Below are 24,341 nucleotides of genomic sequence, written 5' to 3' on the forward strand. Positions count from 1 at the left end.
TTATGTAGTAAATGAGTTTCCGAAAAGACAGCATAAATTGGTTTTTGTAGGATGAGTAGTCTGTAACAGGAAGTTGGCATTATAAAAGGATGTTTTTAGCAGGGTGATTGATCAGCCTCAGTTTATTTCCTATATTAAAAAGTGGTTTTTTTTTTTTTAAAGATTGGCACTTGAGCTAACAACTGTTGCCAGGTTTTTTTTTCTGCTTTTTCTCCCCAAATCCCTCCAGTACATAGTTGTATATTTTAGTTGTGGGTTCTTCTAGTTGTGGCATGTGGGACTCCGCCTCAGCGTGGCCTGACAAGCGGCGCCATGTCTGCACCCAGGATCCAAACCAGCAAAACCCCGGGCCACTGAAGCGGAGTGCACAAACTTAACCACTCGGCCACAGGGCCTGCCCCAAAAGGTTTTTTTTAAAATAAGCCATGACCGTTTGATTGGGAAAGTGTTTGAGAGCTAGAAGTAAGAAAGAAACCTCCATGAAGAATAAGCAGTCTGGCGTATCTTATCAGACAGTGTCCAGTCAGGAGACACAAAGCACAGTTTCTGTGAACAGGGCAAGTTTAATGTAAAGAGATAAAATATAGTGGGATTGGAGTAAGAGAATTAGCTAGTAAGAATTAGAGAACTCTTAGGAATATAAGAATCAGATGTAAGGAGCAGCCACTCCCCTGGTGCTCAGGTTGAAAGTCAAAGGGAGAGGCTCCCCATCCCATCCCTAAGGCTGAGAGCCAGCCTTGTTGGAAAGGGCACACCATGGCTCACCTAATGGCAGAGAATTTGCTGTGGTATGTCGCCAGCTGAACTTGCAGGAAATTTGCCCTCTAAGGTGCTTGGGAAAGCCATTCATGGGGAGGTGTCTCGTCAGAGACAATGTACTGTAAAACCATCGTAGAGTGTCACTGGGGAAAGCTGCTGACACTGAGTGCTTTTGACTGCTCTGTGCCGCAGGAGCTTGGTGAGGGAAGACACCAGAACCAGGAAGGAGAGCCTCCTGCAGTGTCCTTCCAGGTCCCTCTGCTGACCAAGTTGCCTGCCACCTTCCCACACTAATAGCCTCAAACAGTTGGGATTTTACACCTGAATTTTTTTTCTTAAAACAATCTCTTACTCCTTGTTGATCTGACAGTGTATGTTATCCTGCTACCCTGTTTTACACAGTTGAGTGAATAAGACTTAAAGGCGGCTCTGTTTACAGTGAGTCCATTTACGTGAACTGTAAAACTTTCTTCAGAGACACTGTTCCACTACGTCTTTGTCTAACAACTGTCTTGCATGGAGCTTCTAACCAGCCCAAAGTCTCTAGATAAATGGATCATTACCATTAAATTGATAGGTACAAGTGAAAAATCCAGAAAACAAAACCTGTCTCTTTAGCCTCCAGGGAAAAACCAAAAGTGCCCTTAAGAGGGTCCTGAGGGCCCCTAGAATGCCTGAAGTTTCCATGGAGACTGCTAGGAGCCACAGTATGGCAGACTCAAACATGAGTGTGAATCTGGACAAAGGTGGTTTTCGTATAAAGTTGACTTTCCTCATAATAGCAACAATTATTTTTTTATAAAGCTTAAATATTATTTGAGAGCCATTAAGGTAGAAGTATTTAAGAAGAATTTGAGGAAAATGTGTTTTCTTTTCTTTGTCACAGCCTCACCGTTTCTTTCAATAATTGTAGACTGATTATAATTTCACTGATTGTAGACTAATTCTGTGTGTCTAAATTTTGTTTTTGTCTTGCAGTGAACTTAAAGGTCACATTTGCTCATAATAGAACTATGTTTGGAAAAGTTGATCATTTTGGTTTATAATGTAACTCATTGCCACTAGCCACGTGTGGCTATTGAGCATTTGAAATGTGGCCAGTCCAAATTGAGATGTATTGTAAGTGTGAAATACACACTGGATTTTGATGACTGAGTACACAAAACAGAATGTAAAATACCTCATTAATAATTTATATTGATTACATAATAAAATAATATTTTGGTTATATTAAGTAAAATGTATTCATTGATTTTTACCTAATTTTATTTAAAATGGATTCTAGAAAGTTTTAAACTGCATAAGTGACTTGCTTCATCATTTTGCTAGCACTGCTCTAGATCTACATCTATTATTGAATAATGCCTCCATCTTTTGGTAGATAACAGAAATGCACAAAAAAGACCATGATTTTCAAATATTAATTGTATGAAAAATTTAATAGGATAATGTGAGTTCCATCCATCTGAAATGTTGTCATAATAATTATATTACAGGGAAAAAAGGTGCTAGACAACATGATACGAAAATTAGCCAAAGATGAAAATACTAGCAGGAATTTTGCGTGATAAACAGAACAAGAGCCCTATTGTACAACAAATAACAATTTATTGGTTATCATTGGGGAGGACATTCAAATTAATATATTATAATTCATTCTGAGTTATCGAGATGGTAGTTATTAATGTCAGTTAGTCACATTTTAAATTTAGAAAGTTTTTTTTAAGTTGAAAGAAGAAAATTAGTTGGAAATGTTTGTTTTTGGATCTTTTTTAGGCAAATAGTTTAAAGTCTGCTTGTTGCAGAACAACAGAACTCTATAGAACTAGTAAAATTACGTAGTACTTTAATTTCATTCTCTTTCTTTAAAATGTTCATATTTATATTATTTGCATTTTTTAATGCAAAGAATGGAGGGAGAATTTACTATTTTCTATTGCTCTTTATATTCTGAGGTGCCTAGAACAGTTTGGGGATAAAGCTTAATTGTATTTATTCTTGGACTAATTGTATATGAGATTTTTTTACATAAGCAGTGGAGAAAACTTTTGACCTTTCATGTTTTAAAAGTAGCTCACTCTGGTTTAAACTAGAAAATCTTTTGGTTTGTATAGTTTTTTCTAAAAGACTGTTTTACTTAGATGGAGCTCATTTAATATCTATAATTTAAAACTAGAGTACACAGAATAAATGAGTATGAAAACAGAAACTTTGGAAAGTGTCTACGTTGTGTTCTTTCAGGAGAATAACAAGAAAGAAACTTCTTCCTGGTAGAGACTGCTAATAATATGTATTAATAGAACCAAATTCTTTGTTTAAAGTTAGATTTAATTCTATTTTAAAACAACGTTCATTATTGTTTTAAAATGAACACTATTTCACAGTTTTTTAGAACATTTCAGAGGCCAGCCCCGTGGCCAGGTAGTTAAGTTCACCTGCTCCACTTTGGCGGCCTAGGGTTCGCCAGTTTGGATCCTTGTTGCAGATCTATGGACCACTCATCAACCCATGCTGTGGCGGCGTCCCACATAGAAGAACTAGAATGACTTATAACTAGGATATACAACTATGTACTGGGGCTTTGGGGAGGGGAACAAAAGAGGAAGATTGGCAACAGATGTTAGATCAGGGCCAGTCTTCCTCACCAAAAAAAAAAGCATACCTAAAAAAAAGTATGTTATTAAAAATATATGTACATATTTCAGTCTTTACTTTGTAAGTAATATGTAAATATTTTCTTGTTATAAAAATTGAAGTAATAGGAATAGATCTAAAATTCCTCTCGGTTGCTGTTTTGTCTCCTTCTCCCTCCAGCGTGAACAACTTTTGCCTGTTTAGTTGTATCCGTCTAAGTCTTTCTACATGCGGTCATGTACGTGCGCGTGTGTGTGTTTAAATATAGAGAGAGAATTTTTTAATACCTCAGTGGTGTCACACCATATATATTCTTCAGTTTGTGCTTCTTCACCTTTTGTTTTAAAGTTATTCTCTTGTCTCTACATATAGCTATTTCATTGTAACTTATTTTAATATTTCAGTTTTTATCTTTAATTATAAAAGCAATGTATGCTTATTAGAACAAGTGAAATAGGTCAAATCCATCAACTCCACCTCTCCCCACTTCCCACTCCTCTTGGATTAAACCGTTCTCCCTACTTGTACAAACGTTTAGCATCATATGTGGAGTTTGTGTGTGTGTGTTTTAATAATGAAAAAAGGTCAGGCTCTGCTCATTATTTCCCAGCTAGCTAATTTCACTTAACAACATCCTTCCGGCTTACTGTTTTGATGAGAAACTCTACGTATTATGGAAAGTCTGTTTCTAGGGCTTTGCCTGTGCAAGTGATGTTGTGTAGCATCTTTATGATTTCATGTACTGGCTCTTTTTATTCCTAAAGTAAAGAATGTCTTGGTGATATTTTAAAATTTTCATGGACACTGCCAGATTGGAGCTGAGCATCTTTTCATGAGATTATTGACCATTGGATTGCTTCCTCAGTAAATTGCCTGGTTCATTTCTGTTGCTCATTTTTCTTTTGGGTTGTTCTTTTTCATATTTTCATCAGTTGTTAGTAGCTCTTTTGGCAAGTGTGCTGCAAATATAAGTCTTCATAATATCTTTTCCTATGCAATTAAACATTTTTAATCTAGTGAAGTATTTCTCTCTTTCCTTTAGGGCTTCTGAATTTTTATCATGCTTATTTAGGGAGATGTCCTCCAGTCTAAGATTGTACAGATTTTCTCTAGGATTTTTATAATTTTTAATGCTCTTGTTGCTGGCATATTTTTTCCTTTTCCTTTTCATTTCCGTCTGATTGTTGAGATATTGGTAAAGATCTGCTGATTTTTTATTGTATTTATAATTATTCTCTTAATTCAAATAGTTTTTCAAATAGTTTTTTAGTATTCTTTTATACTCACTAAATTTTTTTCCCAATATTTCAAACTCATTATCTCATGATTATATCATCTGAGTCTTCAAAACAGTTGGCAGGTGTCACTGTGGTATTTACTGATTTTGGTGTAAATACATTCAGCCCTTCACTATTTAATATGATGTTAGCTCTTCGTTTTGGAAAATAGTCTCATAATTAATGGTACTGCCTGGATCTTTGCTTTATTTATGGTTTTCATTATAATGGCTGTTGAATTTTTTCACATGCCTATTTGATATTAACATTTTTTTCCTGTAATATTTGGATGTAATAATGAATTATGTGATAGATTCCTAATGTTTAACCAGCCATGCACTCTTGATTGAAATAACCGTGCTGTAGTCATTGTATAATTCCCTTAGCTAGTATTTTATGTAGAATTTTTTCCTCCCATTCATAATTTAAAATATCTGTTGTTTTCTTTTTTTGTACAATCATTGTGAAGGTTTGAATGTTAAGATTCTCAGGCCTCAGATTTAATTGCTGGTCAACAGAATGTTGAAAATTTTAAAGATGAGTACACGAGGTGGTTTTTGTCTTTGTCTTTGTTTTTGTTTCTTAAAGGAAGATTAACCCTGAGCTAACATCAACCACCAATGCTCCTCTTTTTGCTGAGGAAGACTGGCCGTGAGCTAACATCTGTACCCATCTTCCTATAAGATTTTTATGATACTATTCTCAGTGGTGTTATGTGTGTTTGGAATTTTCCATAATAAAAAGTTTTTAAAAATTGACTTAGGGACCTTTCTTTATAATTGAAGAAACAGGAATTATTTTGTTTTTCAGAGGTTGGGAGAACTCAGATGTAAAACCTTCTGTACCTTTTTAAATGGTGGATCTTGATTTATCTTTTTATTTGAAGTATATTTATTGGTCTCTTTTGTTAAAAGTGTATTGTCTTGATTCAACTTTCATTTATATTTTTCTGGGGAAACTATTGATGGACATTTAGTTTTAATTTTTTTGTTGCTATTAAAAATGATATCAGAATATTTTTACAACTGTCTTCTTGAAAATATATGTATTTTTCTAGGATAAACCTAGAAGTGAAATTACAGGTTATTGCATATTTGCTTTTTTTCCCCCGATGAATAACTCTCATTTTGCTCGCAAATAGTTGTACTTATTTACACTTATTTTTACCATCCATGATGAGTGTGTTTCTCCATATTCCTCCCTACAGTTGAGGTTATCATGTGAAAGTTCTCAAGAATGATAAGATGATTTCTAGTTCTTTTAATTTTCATTTCCCTAGTTACTGGTGAGGTCAAATGTGTTTTCATGTTTATTGTCTATTTGTATATCCTTTTTGGTGAACCCTTCTTCCTAGTATTTGTTCATTTTTCTCTTGAGTTGTCTCTTTTAAACTGATTTATAGTTCTTTATATGTTCTAAATATCAAATTCTTACTTATGTATGTTATTAGGTCAATATATGGTCTTAATATTTTTTACGTATGTCACGTCAAACTATATGAAATTCCTAATATTCAGCTGTTTGAATTTTTAAAAATCCCATTTCATTTGGTTCAACGCAATACATATATTTTTTCTAATTATTTGCAAGCCTTTTAACTTTTTATGTAATCACTTTTGTTGCTAGCTTATGGCTTTTGTGCATTGAGTCTTACTTTAAAAGTCCTTCTCTTTTTTCAATGATACAGACTTTTAAAAAATACTTTGTGTTTAGGACTCCATTCCATCCAGAATCAAGTTTATATTTTTGTCATTGATATGCATAGAGATCTAAGTTTTCTGAATTTGTGGATAATTGTCCCAGCCCCATTTTTTAAACAGGATGTTCTTTTCCAGCACTTTTGTACTACCACTTCCATAGATAAACTTTACTACTGTACATATATTTCTTCATTTTCTGTTTTCTTATATTGATGTATTTTTTCTGTTTCTCTGGAAGTACTATTCTAGTTTTAATTACTAGGGTTTTATGATATTTTGATAACTGTTAGAGCAAGTCCCTTGTCGTTCTTTTTTGAAGTTGTCTTGGCTAGTCTTGTGCTGTTTTGTTACAAGTAATTTTCACAATCATCTTCATGCTCATAATTTTTTGTTTTACTAATATATAGTCTCCGGAGCAGAGAAGAAGAGAGAATTTCTAAACCTGGGGCCATCTCAACTCCCGTAAAGCATGCAGATGATCATACACCTAAAACAGTGGAAGAAGTTATAGTTGAAAGAAATGAGAAACAAGCCCCGACTCTTCCAGGTAAGCCTAGCAAAATACTCAGTTCAGAAAACATTTGCAATCAGACTGAAGTAATTGTCAGGGTTTACAGAAAACTTAAAGATACACTTATTGTTATTATTATTATTACTACTACTACTGCTACCACCAGCATTTTCTTGTGAATTTTTTTGTATTTGACTTCCAGCTGTTGCCTCGTAAGTGGAAGATTGACATGGATCGGTAGGCATTCATGAATTTTTTTTCTAATTTTCTAGATAGAAATTATTCATGGTTAACAGCTACTCACAGTGAGTAAAGTTCTTATCTAGCACTGCTCATTAAAGAGAAATGTTAGGGGCCGGCCCAGCAGCGCAGTGGTTAAGTTTGCACATTCTGCTTCTTGGCAGCCCAGGGTTCACCGGTTTGGATCCTGGGTGCGGACATGGCACCGCTTGGCAAAAGCCACATTGTGGTAGTCATCCCACATATAAAGTAGAGGAAGATGGGCATGGATGTTATAAATATTATAAAATTTATAAAATATTATAAATTTTATAAATAGCTCAGGGCCAGTCTTCCTCAGCAAAAAGAGGAGAATTGGCAGTAGTTAGCCCAGGGCTAATCTTCCTCAAAAAAAAAAAAAGATAGCATTTATAACTGTAAACTCTAATATATATAATATATATGTTCTTTATCTGGTTCTTTGAACTTATATTTTTACTGATGAATTTTGTATATATTTTAACAGACTTTTTATTGTTTGGTTATTTTCACTGGTTGCGTACATCATTATTCCATCTTTTTATAAAATAACTCTTGCGCGATTTTTAAATTTTCTTTCTTTTAGAACCAAAGCCTGTATATGCTCAAGTTGGACAACCAGATGTGGATTTACCTGTCAGTCCATCTGATGGTGTCCTACCTAATTCAACTCATGAAGATGGGATCCTTCGGTAATACAATTTTAAACTTGTGTTGTCTTCTCTATTCATGATGAAGTATTATTTAAAGTGAGAATTCAATTGCAAATTATATTGCATATACTTTTTAAAGTAGTATATTACCACTTAATGCTATGATTAGGGATTGTTTTGTTTTTAATTATTTATATGATAGAATCAGTTTGAGATTAGAGAACAACCAAGAAACTTTTTGGATGTTTACTTCTTTCTCACCACTGTCTCCTACCTAGTTTTTAGGTCAGGAATTACAAAATTAAAAAATGGTTTTCTATTTAGACATCAGAATTTTCACAAGCTTTCTAATGCCCCAGTGTAAAAAAAAAAAAAGAAAAAAAATCAGCGTTTCTCCATTTCAGTACTATTGACCTTTGGGCCAGATAATTGTTTATCATGGTAGACTGTCCTCATTGTGGCATGTTTAGCAGCATCCTTGGCCACTAGCTGCCAGTAGCACCCCCTAGTTGTGATAACCAAAAATGTTTCCAGACATTGCCAAATGTTTCCCGGAAGCAAAATCGCCCCTGGTTGAGAACCTGTTCTGGATTAGTTAGCAACTCAAAGGTGGTTTTTGATATTTCACGCCTTTTATTACGCTTTATATTTGTACTTGATGGGATTAAGATGTAAATTTTATAACCAGATTTCAAACCATCATGGTCATCAAATTAGTCTTTTGTTCCCTCTGTGGTAAAAGGAATATGAAGTAATTGAAAATTACCAAATTTCTTGAAGTGAGTTAGAGCCAGACCCCTGCTCTCATCTGTTTTTTCTGTTAAGTTGGTTTACCACAAGAGCCAGCTAGGTAGAGAGAAATACCTCTTGAAATAGATGAGTATCACACAAGTTTAAAATCACATATTTTTAATACTAGGTAACTGATCATTCAAAATTTTATAAATTGTAAAGGAATAGTCCCCTTCTTTTTCCTTTCATAATAATTACTTGAAAGCTTTTATAACTCTTTAAGGTTTAAGAAACTTTAAGGGTTAAATTCCAGAGACGTATTTCTCTGGGAGAGCCCTGAAGAACAGACACCAAAGAGGATTGCGGATGTGGGCAGGATTTGTAGCTGAACCGGGAAAGGTTTGGTTATTCAATTCAAATCCAGTGAATGGGATTTGAGGCAGAAGTAGTTAGTGAAAGTCTTCTTTTTACCATTGCAAGTAGTTGATATAATGTAAGTAGGGCAGAGTATAAAACATCAGGCATCAAGGGCACATGACAGTGCGATTGGGCCTAAACCTGTCCTGGCAAAGTGGTTTTAAAAAGGCAAGTTTTGCTAAAGGACACAGACTACAATCAACTATTTTTACTTTTTGAGGCACACTACATTGGTCATTGTTAGAAGAGGACTTCCAGGGACATGGAGTCTTCAGGACTTTGAGGAAATGTTTAAGAGCTCTCTATACAGTTGGGTTGGGAGAGGAGTCTGCGCGAAGGCTCTTGACTCAACTGGAAAAGTAGGATGCCACCACAACCAAGACACTCACACCCTCCGTGATAAAACTGATAAATAGTTTCAGGGAGGGACCAAGGAGGCCACGAACCCTGGCAGTGAATGACCTCATCTAACCTACAGGCTCTTATATTTGTGTTTAGCTAATGTTAGTTCCAGATGAGGAAACCATATCAAAAGCTAAGGTGGTCATTAGTTGGTTTAAAAGGAGTAGACATTTCTCTTTCCTCAACTCATTCATTCATTTATTTGATTTGTGTCCTTTAGTTAGTTTTTAATAATTTGCTCATTGTTACTTAGTGAATTAAGAGGAAAGGGACTTTTTCTACACTTCATGTCAGGATAGGTAGAAGAATTGTGTGTCTACTTGGCTTGAAATGTGGGATAGTTATGGAAACCGAGAAGGATAATTTGTAATTATGTGTGTAACTTGTAGTTAATTACCCTAAAGGGTAATTTGTAATTATGATCTGTTTTTACCTAGCCATTCATCTAAGGCATCCTTCAGTATTTGTTTTAATATCACAAGGTTTTGACACTAGACAGATTATAGAAGGATGTACATACATTAATTCTTTCCCATTCTCTCTCTAGCAAGAAAGGGGCAGAGATTGAATATGAGGCTACTCCAGAAAGGCTGAATGATGATAAGATTTTTATTTAAAATTCAGAAGGGCTGCAGAGTAAGTGATTTGTATGAACTACTGAAAGAGTTCATCAGCTGCAAAGTTTAAAAACCACTTCTATTGGATGTAGAGATCACAGTGCTTGGACCCTGATTTTGACTCCCTGGTATTAGAAAAGTTTGTCAATCTATGCTTCAATTTCTACCTCTAAAAAACAGTACTTCTCCATTATTCAGTACAGATGATATGGTACGAATTGAGGTGGGAAAAAATGGAAGATTTCTTTTTAGCCATAGGGAATGTACCATATATATCCAAGACTCTGAGAATTGGGTAAACATTGTTTTTATAATTTTTTAAGTTGGTATGTAAAGCAGTACTACCATATTAAATTCAGATATTTTAGAACTTTTGTTAATCAGAAAAATAAAGTGCTATTAAATCTGATTTGAAATTCTAATACTAAATTTTATTCACTAGATGGTATGGAGGATATTTCAGAGATAATGGTCCTTTATTTCATTCTGAATATGGTTTTCATTGTAACTGGTTTGCTATAACTTTTCAGGCTTCTCTTAACTGTTTCAAATGAAATACTTGTTTTAACAGGCCCAGCATGAAATTGGTAAAATTCAGAAAAGGAGATAGTGTGGGTTTGCGCCTGGCTGGTGGAAATGATGTCGGAATATTTGTAGCTGGCGTTCTAGAAGATAGCCCCGCAGCCAAAGAAGGCTTAGAAGAGGGTGATCAAATTCTCAGGGTATGTCAGTATATCAGAAATGTGGGTTTGAAAGTACTTAGATGTCTAGAAAAAGGCATCAAACACAGCAAGCCTAATATTATAGGTCGTGATCTATATCCCAGTCTCTTGAACCCATTAAACATTCAGATTAAGAATCCAGCAGGTTTTGGTTATGCTGGACTTGTCACTTCCCTTTCCTGCGTTTGCTCTTGTTTACTGTTATGTTATGTGTGACTACACAGTGTGATGCTCTGATTTCATTTTAATCTCTGCTATTCATAGAATCTACAAAAAACAAAAGTTTTAGATCCCTGTAATATCCACCAGGTAGTCTTTTTAAGTTCAACTAAACATTCAGGCTGGCAAGACTCTGCCATGGGCCACAACTTGCCAGCAGGGCAACATCACATGTTCCTCTCCCATGGGAATAGTCCTTGGAGCAGTCCACTTGGCCCTCTGGGACCTTGTTTACTCCAGATGATGGCTCAGGGGCAAGGAGTTGAGATGTACATGAGGCACATACCTACGCTGCCCTTGCTCTGAAGCTTTATACCCCATAAGAGAGAGGACCTGTTACAAGAGTCAAGAAAGCCCAGTTTAGATGCAGTCTACCGATAAAGTCTTTCTTCTTTTGTTGTTTTTTTTTTCCTTTCTCTTCCATAAGCAATGATGCCTAGTAATGTAGTACCATCTTTCTCTCTCCTCTTCTCTTAAAATATTCAAACTGTCTGGTAGATAATTACGTCCCATTTAAATCAGAAAATCAAATCTATCAAATGTGAGTTTCTTTTTTTGCTCTACCTCGCCACCTCAAATTGTCATTTCCACCTCTTTTCTGTTCTCTTCCTGCGTTTAGGCTATCTCCTGCCCATGTCCTGGATTCAGTCTGCTGCTCCAGAAGCTTGTTGCTTTGTTCACATTTTTCTCTTTCCTTCTCCTCTGGCTCTTTATCTATCCTCCACTGTCTTACTTCTCTCCTTTTGTTGAAGATATTGTTGAGTCCCTTCCCTCCTTTCTTTTCATTCGTTGCTGTCATAAAGTTTTATAGTCTGGCCTCCACCTTAACCACCACTGAATCTGAATTTTCGTAAGCCATCATTGACTAATGTCATCCCCAGCCCTCATTTTCCTTTATTTCTTAGCAGTGTTTTGACTATCTTAAGTAATCCTTCTTGTAGTACTTTATTGCTTGGATTCTGTAACACTGCCATTCTGGTACCCCTCTAATCTTTTTAATTTTTTTCCTACCCTCTTTAATAATTCTTCTAAAACTTGGGGAGTGTCAGTAGCTCCCTGCTTCCCTCTTGCTTTGTAGTGTCCATCTGTGGTTTGGTCACTCAAGATAGCAGCCCACAGTCAGAATCTTTTCACTCTAAGCTTTTTCCCGTGTTCCCTCACACTGTGCTGGCTGCCTGTGTCCATTTTCATCCTCCTCCTTTCCCTTCAAACTTAGCATGTCAAAAAGTCAAGGCATCATCTCTGCCTTACTGATTTCCACCTGACATTATATTGTGATTGCTTCTGATGATATTTACATTGTTCTCACATACAACATTGTATAATTTCACTGTACTAGAGAAATTAAACAGACCTATCTATTACGATCTCATATCCTATTTGAAGTAATCAGGGCATACATCATTTTAAAAATATTTCTTAATAGTTTATTTTTATTTTGTAGCAAAAAAGTAGTGTATGTTGATTTTTTTTTAATGTGAAAAATCTCCAGAAGTTGAGAAGATAATCTACCTGTAATCCTGCATAGTCACTGTGGTGACTTTTTAATAAGTTTTATTTTGGTCCTTAAAGAACTTCTAATATAAGTAAATATTGACTTGGCAGACATTGAGCCTACATCATACGGATGCTCTTACAGAGATGCCACAGTGTATGCACTGTTTCTTTTTAATCCTGTTTCCTTTTGATTTCTTTTTCAGAGACTAGTAAAAAGTACGGCTCTACTGCACCTTCACAGAATTAAAAAAAAAAATTTTTTTTACTGAGGTATAATTGACATACATTAGTTTCAGGTTGCATTCACAGAACTTAGAACTTAAAAATTTAAAGCTAGAGATTTTGCAATAATAGATATTTTGAATTGGAAGTTGTCTTTTTTGCTCAAAATTGGTTAGATTTTGCAGTGGATGATCTTTAATGTCAGGTTACACTGTGAATAGTCTGTAAGTGAATTTATACCTTCACTCCCTTTACTTGGTTTCTGCTTGTTTTAAATTAGAATATATTTTCTCCAAAGTAAAATAAATTTCTTCCCTCTTAAAGGTGTGGTATTTTCAAATTAGGTCAACTCTGAGAATGTTTCCTGTGTAGATAAATATTTTTATAATCTTAAAGTATGACCAAGAGTAATTTGTGAAATGTATTTTAACCAGGTAAACAATGTAGATTTCACAAACATCATAAGAGAAGAAGCTGTCCTTTTCCTGCTTGACCTCCCTAAAGGAGAAGAAGTGACCATATTGGCTCAGAAGAAGAAGGATGGTGAGATACTGTCAGAAAATGGAGAAAATAAACCTGTTGAAGTTTGAGGACTTAAATAGGGATTTTAATTTCGCTTTTGTAAATAAATCACTCAAAGTTGAGTGAAAAATGAATTTGTTAATCTCAGAGGGAGTTTAAGTCATTTAAGGGTTCACAATCTTACACTGTGCTCATTAGCACAGAACAGTAAGCCTAACTTTATGACACTCTAATTTAAGTAGAACGCCATCCAACCCTTTATAAGGCGTAGAAAAATCCTAGTTGTTTATTAGCCATCAGAACCACACAGAAGTATATACAAGCAGCTTCTGAATTTTGTACTAATGTTACCTAAGCAATATACTCTCATGTTTATTTGCATTAATTCAAGAGAATGCCTAATTTTCTCTGTGGTTAAGCAGATAGACTTTTCATTTAGAACATGGCTTCTCAGCTGCAGCACCATTGATGTTTTGGGCCAAATAATTCTTTGTTGTAGGGGCTGACCTGTGCATTGTAGGATGTTTAGAAGCATCCTGGCCTCTACTCACTAGACGCCAGTAGCACACACACCCTCCTCCAACACACACAATTGCAACAATCAAAAGTGTCTCCAGGGGCCAGCCCCAGTGGCCTAGTGGTTAAGTTTGGCATGCTCCACTTCGGCTGCCTGGGTTTGGTGCCCAGGCACAGACCTACACCACTCACCTATCAGTGGCCATGCTGTGATGGTGGCTCACATACAAAATAGAGAAAGATTGGCAACAGATGTTAGCTCAGGGCAAAATCTTCTTCATCAAAAAAAAGAAAAATGTCTCCAGATATTTTCAGATATCCTCTAGGGGAGCAACATTGCTCTCATTTGAGAACCACACATTTAGAAAATGGGAATATTTATAGTATTTGCAGTGAAATTAAATTAGGTGATTTAAATAGAAAGCATGTATGTGGCTTTAGACAAGTTGCTTTCTTTATCTGTTTCTGCACCAGTGTCCTCATCTGCAAGATGGAGATACTAAGAGTTCCCATTTCATGAGGTAATAGTGATGTACATGAGACAAAATACTTAATACAGTACCTGATACATAGTAGGGATTCGACATTTGTTGGATACTGTTGTTTTTGTTATTGTTAATATTATCAGTGCATCTTTACATAATGTATTGCCTTCAGATTAGTTCCTTTATTCCACTAGCCATTGATAATGTTTTTGTTTTGATTCCTTTTAGTTTATCGTCGTATCGTAGAATCAGATGTAGGAGATTCTTTCTATATTAGAACTCATTTTGAATATGAAAAAGAATCTCCCTACGGACTTAGTTTTAACAAAGGAGAGGTGTTCCGTGTCGTGGATACATTGTACAATGGAAAACTAGGCTCCTGGTTGGCTATTCGAATTGGTAAAAATCATAAGGAGGTAGAACGAGGCATCATCCCTAATAAGAACAGGTATGAATGTTTGGATACTTCTCAGCACAAATTAAATGATGGCAAATTTCAATCCCACTGGGAAATTTTGGCTACATAAAGAATTAGTTTTCATTGTATTAACCATATCTGTAATTGACTTAGTTGTGCAAACTCTTTTATTTTAGTTTAACCCTTAAGATTTAAACTGCATGTGAAGGTCTATCCAGTATTTTGACATTTTGTTTCATTATGGGTCTTTTTTTATTTTGTTTTTTAAATACTCTTATTTTATTTTACTTTTTCTTAATCTTTTCATTTTCAGAGCTGAGCAGTTGGCCAGTGTACAATACACACTTCCAAAAACAGCAGGAGGAGACCGAGCTGACTTCTGGAGATTCCGGGGTCTTCGCAGCTCCAAGAGAAATCTTCGAAAAAGCAGAGAGGATTTGTCAGCTCAGCCAGTTCAAACAAAGTTTCCAGCATATGAAAGAGTTGTTCTTCGAGAAGGTAGTGTATTTTCTACGGACTAATCTAATACCCTTTAATGTCAATATGCTTAAAAAAGAAAAGGTATAAACTATGATACTTTTTTTTTTAATTTTTACCCAGCTGGATTTCTGAGGCCTGTAACCATCTTTGGACCAATAGCTGATGTTGCCAGGGAAAAGCTGGCAAGAGAAGAACCAGATATTTATCAGATTGCAAGTGAGTAGCCTCAAGATTGGCTTAAGATGAGGTTGTGGGTGTTTGTTTACTAGTTACTCCTCTAAAGGATAGGTCTGATCCATTGACTTAATAGAAAAAAACCTTTTTGTAGGTCAAAATTTGCAGTTTACCCCATATATTTAATTTGGAGGGAAACCCTGAGTGATTGTGTCCTTGTTCTACCAATTCTCTTTAATAATAAGAAGAATCACCATTATGAAGTTCTAGGCTTCATATGAAAACTGCTTAGCACACAGTCTTGCTTAATCCTGGCGGTATCACCATGGGGTAAGTATTAGACTGCCTATGCTGAAGTCAAGCAAGCTGAGCCTTAGGGTGGTTATGGTCGGGACCATCACCAACCTCTTTAGTCTAAACTTTCCTGATGACACTCAGCTAATGAGTCACAAAACTTGGCTTTGAACCCAACCCTTTCTGGCTACAATCCAGGGCTTTCAGTTATTAAGCTAACAGAAATTCTCAAATATGTGAAAAGGGTAATGAAAGCATGATTCATGCTATCAGTTATTATTGCAGACAGTTATAGTAAGTTAATGTTAAACATAAATATTGAAGCTGTAGTGCTTTAAATGCCTAATAGATTTTGCTTGCAGATTTTTTTTATTAGTTTAGCTATTATGGTACTTTAAATATACAGACGTAGTTATGACCCTTGCTTTAAGTTATTTGTAAAAACTCAAACTATTTTTTTTCTAATCAAAAATTATCATTCTTTATTTGGAAAAGTTAGAAAACTAATTTTGACATATAGCACCATCACCCTAAATTTGACCTTTTTGTGTTTTTTCCACCCTTTATAACCATACTTTTGCAAAATTTTATTTATACCATTTTTTAATAGGTAATACCATATTTGCATTTTATTATCTATTCTACAATCAAATTGTGGTTGATTAGCCTTCTATTGTTTATATAGTTTGTTTCAATTTTATATTTTACTATTATAAAGGATGCAGAAATCTGTTCATATTTTGTTTGCTTGTTTATACTTTACCTTGTTTCCCAAAGATTTTAAATCCTCAAGAATATAGCTTTTTCCATATTTATGGTGATTTTCTTGGACAAATTCCCAAAGATAGAAAGGAATGAACCCTAGGACATGAACTTTTTCTGGCTACAAAGGCTCTGCCTTTGTTGTTCCCCAGTGGCTCTGTATGAGACACTCATTCACATTTTTAAACTACATAAGTACTAATTTAAAGAATCAGGACATTGCCTTATTATTATATTGCTTTTCATTTGGTTGCTGGTGAAGTTGAATGAGGATATTTATTTTCTGAAATTCAGAAAATTTGCATACAAATGATAGTAAAATTTGAGCAAGTTATAGATTATTGCTGATTACCCGTTCAGTTTGTTAGTTTTTTTCAGAAGAGATCTTTTTTTGGTCATTGTTTGTAGAGTAACATTTTGCCTGAAGAGGTTGATGGTGTCCCCGCCCATAACCAAACTTAGGTTTTTTAAACTCAGAAAGAGCAAATGTGAAGATTTACAAACCTCTATCTTAAAGAGGAATTGATTTGTTTAATTGGGTTTACCCTACATCCAGGCTCTTATCAGAGGGACTCAGATAGCTTAGTTATGTATCCTCTTTGACTCTAATGAGAGTCTTTTGAGTTAAGGAATTAGTAGCATTTTCTCCAACCAAACCTTCAAGTTGGTCTCTCTCTCTCTAATTCTCCCATGTCCACCAGATTTGAAATTCTGCCCTCTTTTCCCAGGGAGCTTTGTCTCATGATAGTCTCATTCTCTAGATTCATTCACCTTATCCCTCAGTGTGACTTTTGTCCTTCTGAATCGCTGCCTTTGTCTGGTCTGAAACACCAGAGCTCTTCCTTTGTTTTCAAGCTTTCCTTGTGACCACAGTCACAGACACTGCTTTGCTTTTTTAAAATGTGAAGAATTTCATGTAAATTGGACCTCTGAGATTCTTGGTTACAAGTCAGGCTGTGCTGAATTTGGCATGTTATACACCAGTAGGGAAGGACAGGTGACCAATATGAAACCACAGGCCGTCTCACAGTTACAAACTAATGGCCTTCTCTGCTCCCGGGTTCCCTTTCTACTGCTATAAAAAAGGTCTCTAACCCAGAGCTTCCCAGCCAGTCTGCTACAGCAGTGTTGCTGATGGGTTATGGACCTGCCCAGGTACTGATCTCATCAGCCCTCAGTGGCTTGGTCGGGCTCTGCCCAGGAGAAGTCTCCTCAGTTTATCTCAGTGTGCCAGACAGATAATACTGTTTTCTCTGTGTGTCACACTATATTTGGAAATAGTGCCATGCCAAGCCCTATTGGAGGCTTAGGCAAAAGAAAAGAATGTGTATCCCTATATACATGTTTTTATGCTTTTTTAATGGCCAGTTTTTTTCCAGAACATTAAAGTAGTTGGAAAACTTTTGAAAAATATGCATATTAAAACTCACATTTTAAGTTGAAATATTTTATTTATACCAAACCCAGAATTTATAATTTTACTTTCCTGGCTTTAATGGAAACAAACTCATCAGTATTATTTTTTAAGTCTACATTTTTAGCTCATTTTCAGTTGAGAGAATCACCATATTTGAAAATTTAGCTTACCTAAGTGACAGTCTTAAATAATTTTTACTCAAGTTCCATTTTTTAATTCTTTTTAAAATTTTGACGTGTTGTCTATTATGGATTACTAATTTGTTATTAATTTTAATTTAAATTTTGTGTCTAAGGCAAGTACCTCACTTCCCTGCTCCTAATCCCAGCATTGTTGGGAAACATTGCTCTAATCCAGTGGTTCTCAGCCAGGGACAGTTCTGCCCCTTCGAGGACATTTGGCCATGTCTGGAGACATTTTTATTTGTTGCAATGGAGCTGAGAGGCGTCTAGCTGGTGGAGGCCAGGAATGCTGCTAAATAGGCCATAGTGCACAGGTCAGCCCCCACAGCTGGGTATTGCGGAGCCCAATGTGTCACTAGTGCCCAGTACTTGAGAAACTGATCTAACCAATGGAAATTTGATATTTTGGTTTTTTCCTGGATAGAAAGTGAACCACGAGATGCTGGAACTGACCAGCGAAGCTCTGGCATTATTCGTCTTCATACAATAAAGCAAATAATAGATCAAGTAAGTTATTGAAGATTGATGTATTTCATTATATGCTGTGAATGTTGTGTTTTTGAGTGAGGTGGGGTTTAGTTAATTTGAAAATACAGTCAAGCGCCACATAACGATGTTTCGGTCAACAACAGACCACATATACAGTGGTGGTCCCATAAGATTAGTACCATATAGCCTAGGTGTGTAGTACCTGTATCATCTAGGTGTGTGTAAGCTTGCTCTGTGATGTTCACACAATGAAGAAATCGCCTAATGATGCATTTCTTGGAACATATAGAAGGTAGTTTTTCTAAAATTATTACTGTTATACCTATAAGAAACTTAAGCCCTTACTGCAAGACGTTATGATAATTACTTTCAGTGGAATAGTATTACATGCATCAAAAGATGATCTTTCATTATCGCAAAAAAGTGTGTACAGTGTTCAGATATATTAATAGAGACTTTATATTGCGTTAGTACAATTCAAGTCGCACTTTGACATATGCGTAAGGAATATGTTACTCTTTAAGATTGTGTCAGGAACATTGAATTGTTATACTTATTTTCACTCTAACCAAACACAGATAATACTGTCAACTTGCAAGTATTGGGGCTGTCTTCAAAGTTAGCTCGTTAAAAAGTTATTTTTTTTAAATTGTGCTAGAAATTACATTGAATTAATTTCTGATCACAAATTTTTCTAACATGCTCCTGAGACATTTTGGAGCACAATTAAAGGTCCATTCCCTGTGGAATATAGTCCAAGCTGTGACGTTTTCAGAAGGTGATGATTCTTACTTAACTATCTCATGTCCTTGTTTATTTTTGTGTGTGTCTCTCCAGGACAAACATGCTTTATTAGATGTAACACCAAATGCAGTTGATCGTCTGAATTACGCCCAGTGGTATCCAATTGTAGTCTTCCTTAACCCTGATTCTAAGCAAGGTGTGAAAACTATGAGAATGAGGTTATGTCCAGAATCTCGGAAAAGTGCCAGGAAATTATATGAGCGGTCCCATAAACTTCGTAAAAATAATCACCATCTTTTCACAAGTGAGTATATTAAAGGCCTTCTTTCAGCTTAAAGTGTCTGGGCAACAATATGTAGGCAAAAAATGTGTTGTTTTCATACTAAAAGTTAGGTGACCTGTGCCTGGAAGCTTTCCAACTGTTGTATTAACAGTTGCTGTTTAATTGAAAGAAAATGTACCATGCTGAAATAGAAATTTCAAAGGTCTGTATCCTCAAACATCATCTTTCAATAACTCAGTGATAATTGAGCTCTAAGCAAGGTTGAATGAATTCTGACTTTTGACAGTCTTCTAACCATAAAACAATGTTGTTAATTTGTTTTCAGCTACAATTAACCTAAATTCAATGAATGATGGTTGGTATGGTGCATTAAAAGAAGCAATTCAACAACAACAGAACCAGTTGGTATGGGTTTCTGAGGGAAAGGTAAGAAATTTCCTGTTACTTTTTTTACCTGTTCAATAAATTATATAACCTAATCAGAGATGCCTTTGAGTTACCATTATTTTCTAATTGGGTCAACATATTAGAGTAATTTTGGGAGAGTTAGCTTTTAGGTTTTTTAAATTTGTATGTAGGGGTTATGAAAGTTGTTTTTGATAGTAAGAGATCTAAAATTTCCCCACCTATTGAATTACCACTTCAGTGTGTTCTCTTAGAGAATTCTCAAATTATAACCAAAAGAGCAGGGCTGAGTTCTGACTCTGCCCCTATCTGAGTGAGGAATGACTTTTGAACCTGGGTTTAGTTTCCCCTCTGAAAATGAGGGGAGTTGGGTGAGCTGGATGAGTGTTCCCCAAAGTGCTTTCCTCAGCGCATGAGATTCGGGACTTTCTCTGAGAACAAAGCCACTCTGAAGGCAGGTGATGGTGGGGACTACTGCAAACCACAGCCCCCTTGAGGGTCCAAGAGCCACACGTTAAAGGCTTTGAGAAGCCTGAAGTAGAGAATATACTTTACTACTTTGGTTAAGCATTTCCCCAAATTCTTACCTAGAGGGGTTTTTTTCCCACTTAGCACCTGTTAACATTCTTAAAATTTACCAGGAAATGTTAGGCAAAGCAGTACTTTCCTTTTGGCTTTGAATTTTGATTTTGTATACATTCAAATAGCTCTAAAATAACTACCTTCTTTTGTCAATCTTTCTAGTTTTATAGCACTCTTTGATGGGAAAAATCTGTTCATTTGGTTGGGAGAATTAATAGTTTTCTCAAATTATACAGGTGAAGGAACCTTTTGTTTTTAATGTCTTTTACTTTCAGAACAGTACAGTATTAATAGATTTTGATTGCTAAGGAAGACTGAGAATATCTCTTTATTTATTTACTTTTTTATTTTTCCTTGTTGGCTTGGTTTTGTTGTGTTTTGCCCCTGCATGGCCCGTACATTCCTCTGCCTGGCCAAAAAGCTACAGATGCGCTGGTAGTGCATGCTGCATACTTAGGACCACTGTGCCCCTTATCCAGAAAACACAGCCTCTGCAAGAAGAGATGTTAAAATATTTACATCTAGAGGTAGTGACTGTTATTCCCACCTGTGCTAATGTGTCAGAATCGTGGTTTTTCTCATCAGTACCACTCTGGGGGATGGACTGTGCATATGAGATCAGCAGACCACTTTGAATAACTGACATACAAGCTGGGACACTTGATAGATAAATCAAGGTGGAAAAAACCCACTACACCACTTTATAGCAACACACTAATTTTTACTCTTGTGGCATTTGATAAAAAGGATTGCAGTCCTCTCCATACTAATCTTCTGTAACGGCACAATTCTGTTAGCAGCCATAGTCAGGTAGAGTGTTAACAGCCTTCACTGGTGATTCTTGAAATGAAATTAATTTATAAATGCACAAAGTATACTGCCTACCTATCCAAGAGGTTTTTTTTAATCCGCAAATCTTAATTTTCTGTAATTTCTCTTCATGGTAGTATTGTGTGCTGCTTTTCTTTGCCTGAATTTTAAAATAAAGGTCTTAGCTCCCACGACTTTTTTTTGAGAGGAAAAGTAAGTCACTTATTATTAGGATAGATTGATGTACTTTATAAATTAGAAAAATTTGTTACAGTTTAAATCAAGCTTGATTTATCCCCCCTTTCCATTCAAGTATGTTTTATCAGAATAGATAGATTCTTAAACTAAAACCACTTCATTTCTCATGGACTTCCTGAGCTACTTGGATCTAATTGCTAGAAAGAGTTCCTTTTTGCAAGATCTGATACAGTCTTGTATGTTCCCTACTAAACTAAGAAAAGTCATCCTGAGGCTTTCTTAACGTGTTAGGCTTATGGCATTTCCTGGTTCAAAGCAAGCTATGGTCCTTGCTCACTTCTGCATTTCATACCACTGCACAAGCTAGGTGGATTGAGGAGTTCCAAGTTATTCTTTCCTGAGGCCTTAAATATTTCCCTGGCCTGCTACTGGGTTATAGCTGTCCAGAACCCTGGCAAGTTAAAGGGTAGAGTAGATAGCAAGAAGACTTCTCTTTTGCAGTAGCCATTACAAAGTTTTAGAAGCCATTGAACTTTCAGTGGGAGAGACTCTGTTGTAATCCAGAGCAGAGCCCTAGGATTCTCCCTCTCCCCAGCCCTGAAAGTGTTCAGTTGAAAACTAGAGCCACCAGGAGGCCTGACACGCCCTAGTCTTTTGTATCAGGAAGGCAGTGCTCAGGGGCAGGCTCTTGCAGAGCCAGGCATGGGACGGCATGGAAAGCTCAGTTCAGGTGGCTCCAGCCTTATGTTTGTCCTTCAGTCCATGCTGAAATGGAAGGGGGATTGTCTGAATTCTGGATTCCAGATCCTTCAGCTCTCGTTCCTAACTGGGCACAATGTCCAGGCAAGATCTTCAGGGACTGTTCTGTTTAATCCAGGTACTAGTTTCAAATTAGTGTCCACTGACAGCCTGCTGCAGCAACTCTTTAGCTCCCTTTCCCTCAAATACTTCTCATTTTCTTTGTGGTCTACTCAGAAGATAATGTAAACTATTGAAAACTAACTCAGCTCTTAAGTACTTGTGAAAGAGAAGTATAACTGTATATCTCCCTCGCCATCCATTGGATCCTGGATCTGTGAAAAATAACTTTAAAATTCTTAATTTAATGAGGCAACCAGCAGTTAGGTAGTGCTTTTCCACTGGGTTTTATAAAAGCTTCAGGGCCAAACACCAACTTTTTAAAAAAGTTATTTTATTTATATATATATATATATATGTATGTATATATAAGCATATGTGTATATATATATGTGTATAAGCTCTTACTCAACTTGAACTGTGGCATTTATTTTCATAGTTATTCTCACGTGTGCTGTTCCGTCAGTGTGTCCTTGTTTCTGTGAGCTTGGTTTGGTAGCATTCTCCCTCTTTACCTCACTTTGGGCTGAAAAGTTAGTGACTGACAGGTTTTATAAACCTGAGTGGTGCCAGGGTTTCTTCATTGTTTTCTGGGGCTGGGCCCCAGAGTCCAGCTTTCTCCTGGCTGACCAGCCAACATTTCATTCATCCGAGCCCTTCAGATCTCAAACGATGCTCTGTGTGTCTGCATGTGTCACTGTACAATCTTCTTGACCTTTCCTCACCGGAAGTTTCGAGAAATAGATGTGATTTCTCCCAAGAAAAATATCCTTTTCAATCTCTCTTGTAAAATAAAGGCCATCTCTTAAAGAACTACTGAATAAAATTTTTAATTTACTTTTATTTGACCCAGGCGGATGGTGCTACAAGTGATGACCTTGATTTGCATGATGATCGTCTGTCCTACCTGTCAGCCCCAGGTAGTGAATACTCAATGTATAGCACGGACAGTAGACACACTTCTGACTATGAAGACACAGATACAGAAGGCGGGGCCTACACTGATCAAGAACTAGATGAAACTCTTAATGATGAGGTTGGGACTCCACCGGAGTCTGCCATTACACGGTCCTCTGAGCCTGTAAGAGAGGACTCCTCTGGAATGCATCATGAAAATCAAACATATCCTTCTTATTCACCACAAGCGCAGCCACAACCAATTCATAGAATAGACTCCCCTGGATTTAAAACAGCCTCTCAACAGGTAAGCAGCAAGCATTCAACGTTTTGTAGTTAGAGGTGCATTATTAAATTTTAGAATATGGTGATTGAGTTAAAGAGTATATTTTATCCTTTCTCCAGATTAAGAATTAAACTTTAATTTTGATTTAAGAATCGCAAGGACTTAATTCTAAACTGTGTGTTCATCTTACACAGAAGTATACTGCATTTTTTAAAAAAATTTAGGACATGAGGTCATAGTTTTGTTATCCAGCACGCTTAAAATGTATGTCTACCAGCCACTATAAATGGAAGTGGGAAGTTAGCAATAAACAGAAACACTATATTTAAAATATTTTAAACACTTCACAGAAAGCAGAAGCCTCATCTCCAGTCCCTTATCTTTCGCCTGAAACAAACCCAGCATCATCAACCTCTGCTGTTAATCATAATGTAAATTTAACTAATGTCAGACTGGAGGAGCTCACCCCAGCTCCTCCCACCTCTTACTCACCACAAGCTGATTCTTTAAGAACACCAAGTTCTGAGGCAGCTCACATAATGCTAAGAGATCAAGAAGCATCACTGTCGTCGCATGTAGATCCAACAAAGGTACCTGTGCTGCAGCATTGCACTAATTTGTTGCTCTCCATCAGTCTAGCACATGATCATTTTTGCTTTGCCCTTTAAGTGTTCCTTTTGCTCTGTTACTGTGGGCTTATACACCATAGTGCTTTCAAATCAGTACAGATCATTTCAGTTTTGTAGTTTGCATGGCTTCCAGTGGTATACTGATTATTTCAAAACAAGCCTTTTAATTGGGATTTGTGCTTAATATTTTTATTATTTTTATTTTTTGGTTTTCAGTATCTTTCAGGATTCCTTAATATGTAGTTGAGACCCATCATAAACATTTTTATGTTTTATAGATTATAGCATCC

General features: G+C 36.1%; 1 protein-coding gene across 23 annotated transcripts in view; it reads left to right on the forward strand.

Annotated features, from left to right (window-relative positions):
* TJP1 (tight junction protein 1) overlaps positions 1 to 24,341 on the forward strand; it is a 236,068-nt gene that overhangs the window by 193,542 nt on the left and 18,185 nt on the right. For 12 of the 23 annotated variants that reach the window (XM_023651569.2, XM_023651557.2, XM_023651558.2 and 9 more), the window contains 12 exons: positions 6,778 to 6,917; positions 7,726 to 7,831; positions 10,532 to 10,682; positions 13,055 to 13,163; positions 14,372 to 14,591; positions 14,875 to 15,059; positions 15,162 to 15,257; positions 18,295 to 18,377; positions 19,197 to 19,407; positions 19,712 to 19,812; positions 23,093 to 23,443; positions 23,773 to 24,012. In XM_023651569.2, coding sequence (XP_023507337.2) covers positions 6,778 to 6,917; positions 7,726 to 7,831; positions 10,532 to 10,682; positions 13,055 to 13,163; positions 14,372 to 14,591; positions 14,875 to 15,059; positions 15,162 to 15,257; positions 18,295 to 18,377; positions 19,197 to 19,407; positions 19,712 to 19,812; positions 23,093 to 23,443; positions 23,773 to 24,012 — 1,993 coding nt within the window. The remainder of the gene's footprint in view (positions 1 to 6,777; positions 6,918 to 7,725; positions 7,832 to 10,531; positions 10,683 to 13,054; positions 13,164 to 14,371; positions 14,592 to 14,874; positions 15,060 to 15,161; positions 15,258 to 18,294; positions 18,378 to 19,196; positions 19,408 to 19,711; positions 19,813 to 23,092; positions 23,444 to 23,772; positions 24,013 to 24,341) is intronic. The other 11 variants (XM_023651563.2, XM_070231034.1, XM_023651567.2 and 8 more) reach the window with 1 other exon arrangement.

Source organism: Equus caballus, chromosome 1 (assembly GCF_041296265.1).
Source record: "Equus caballus isolate H_3958 breed thoroughbred chromosome 1, TB-T2T, whole genome shotgun sequence".
Lineage (NCBI taxonomy): Eukaryota > Metazoa > Chordata > Mammalia > Perissodactyla > Equidae > Equus > Equus caballus.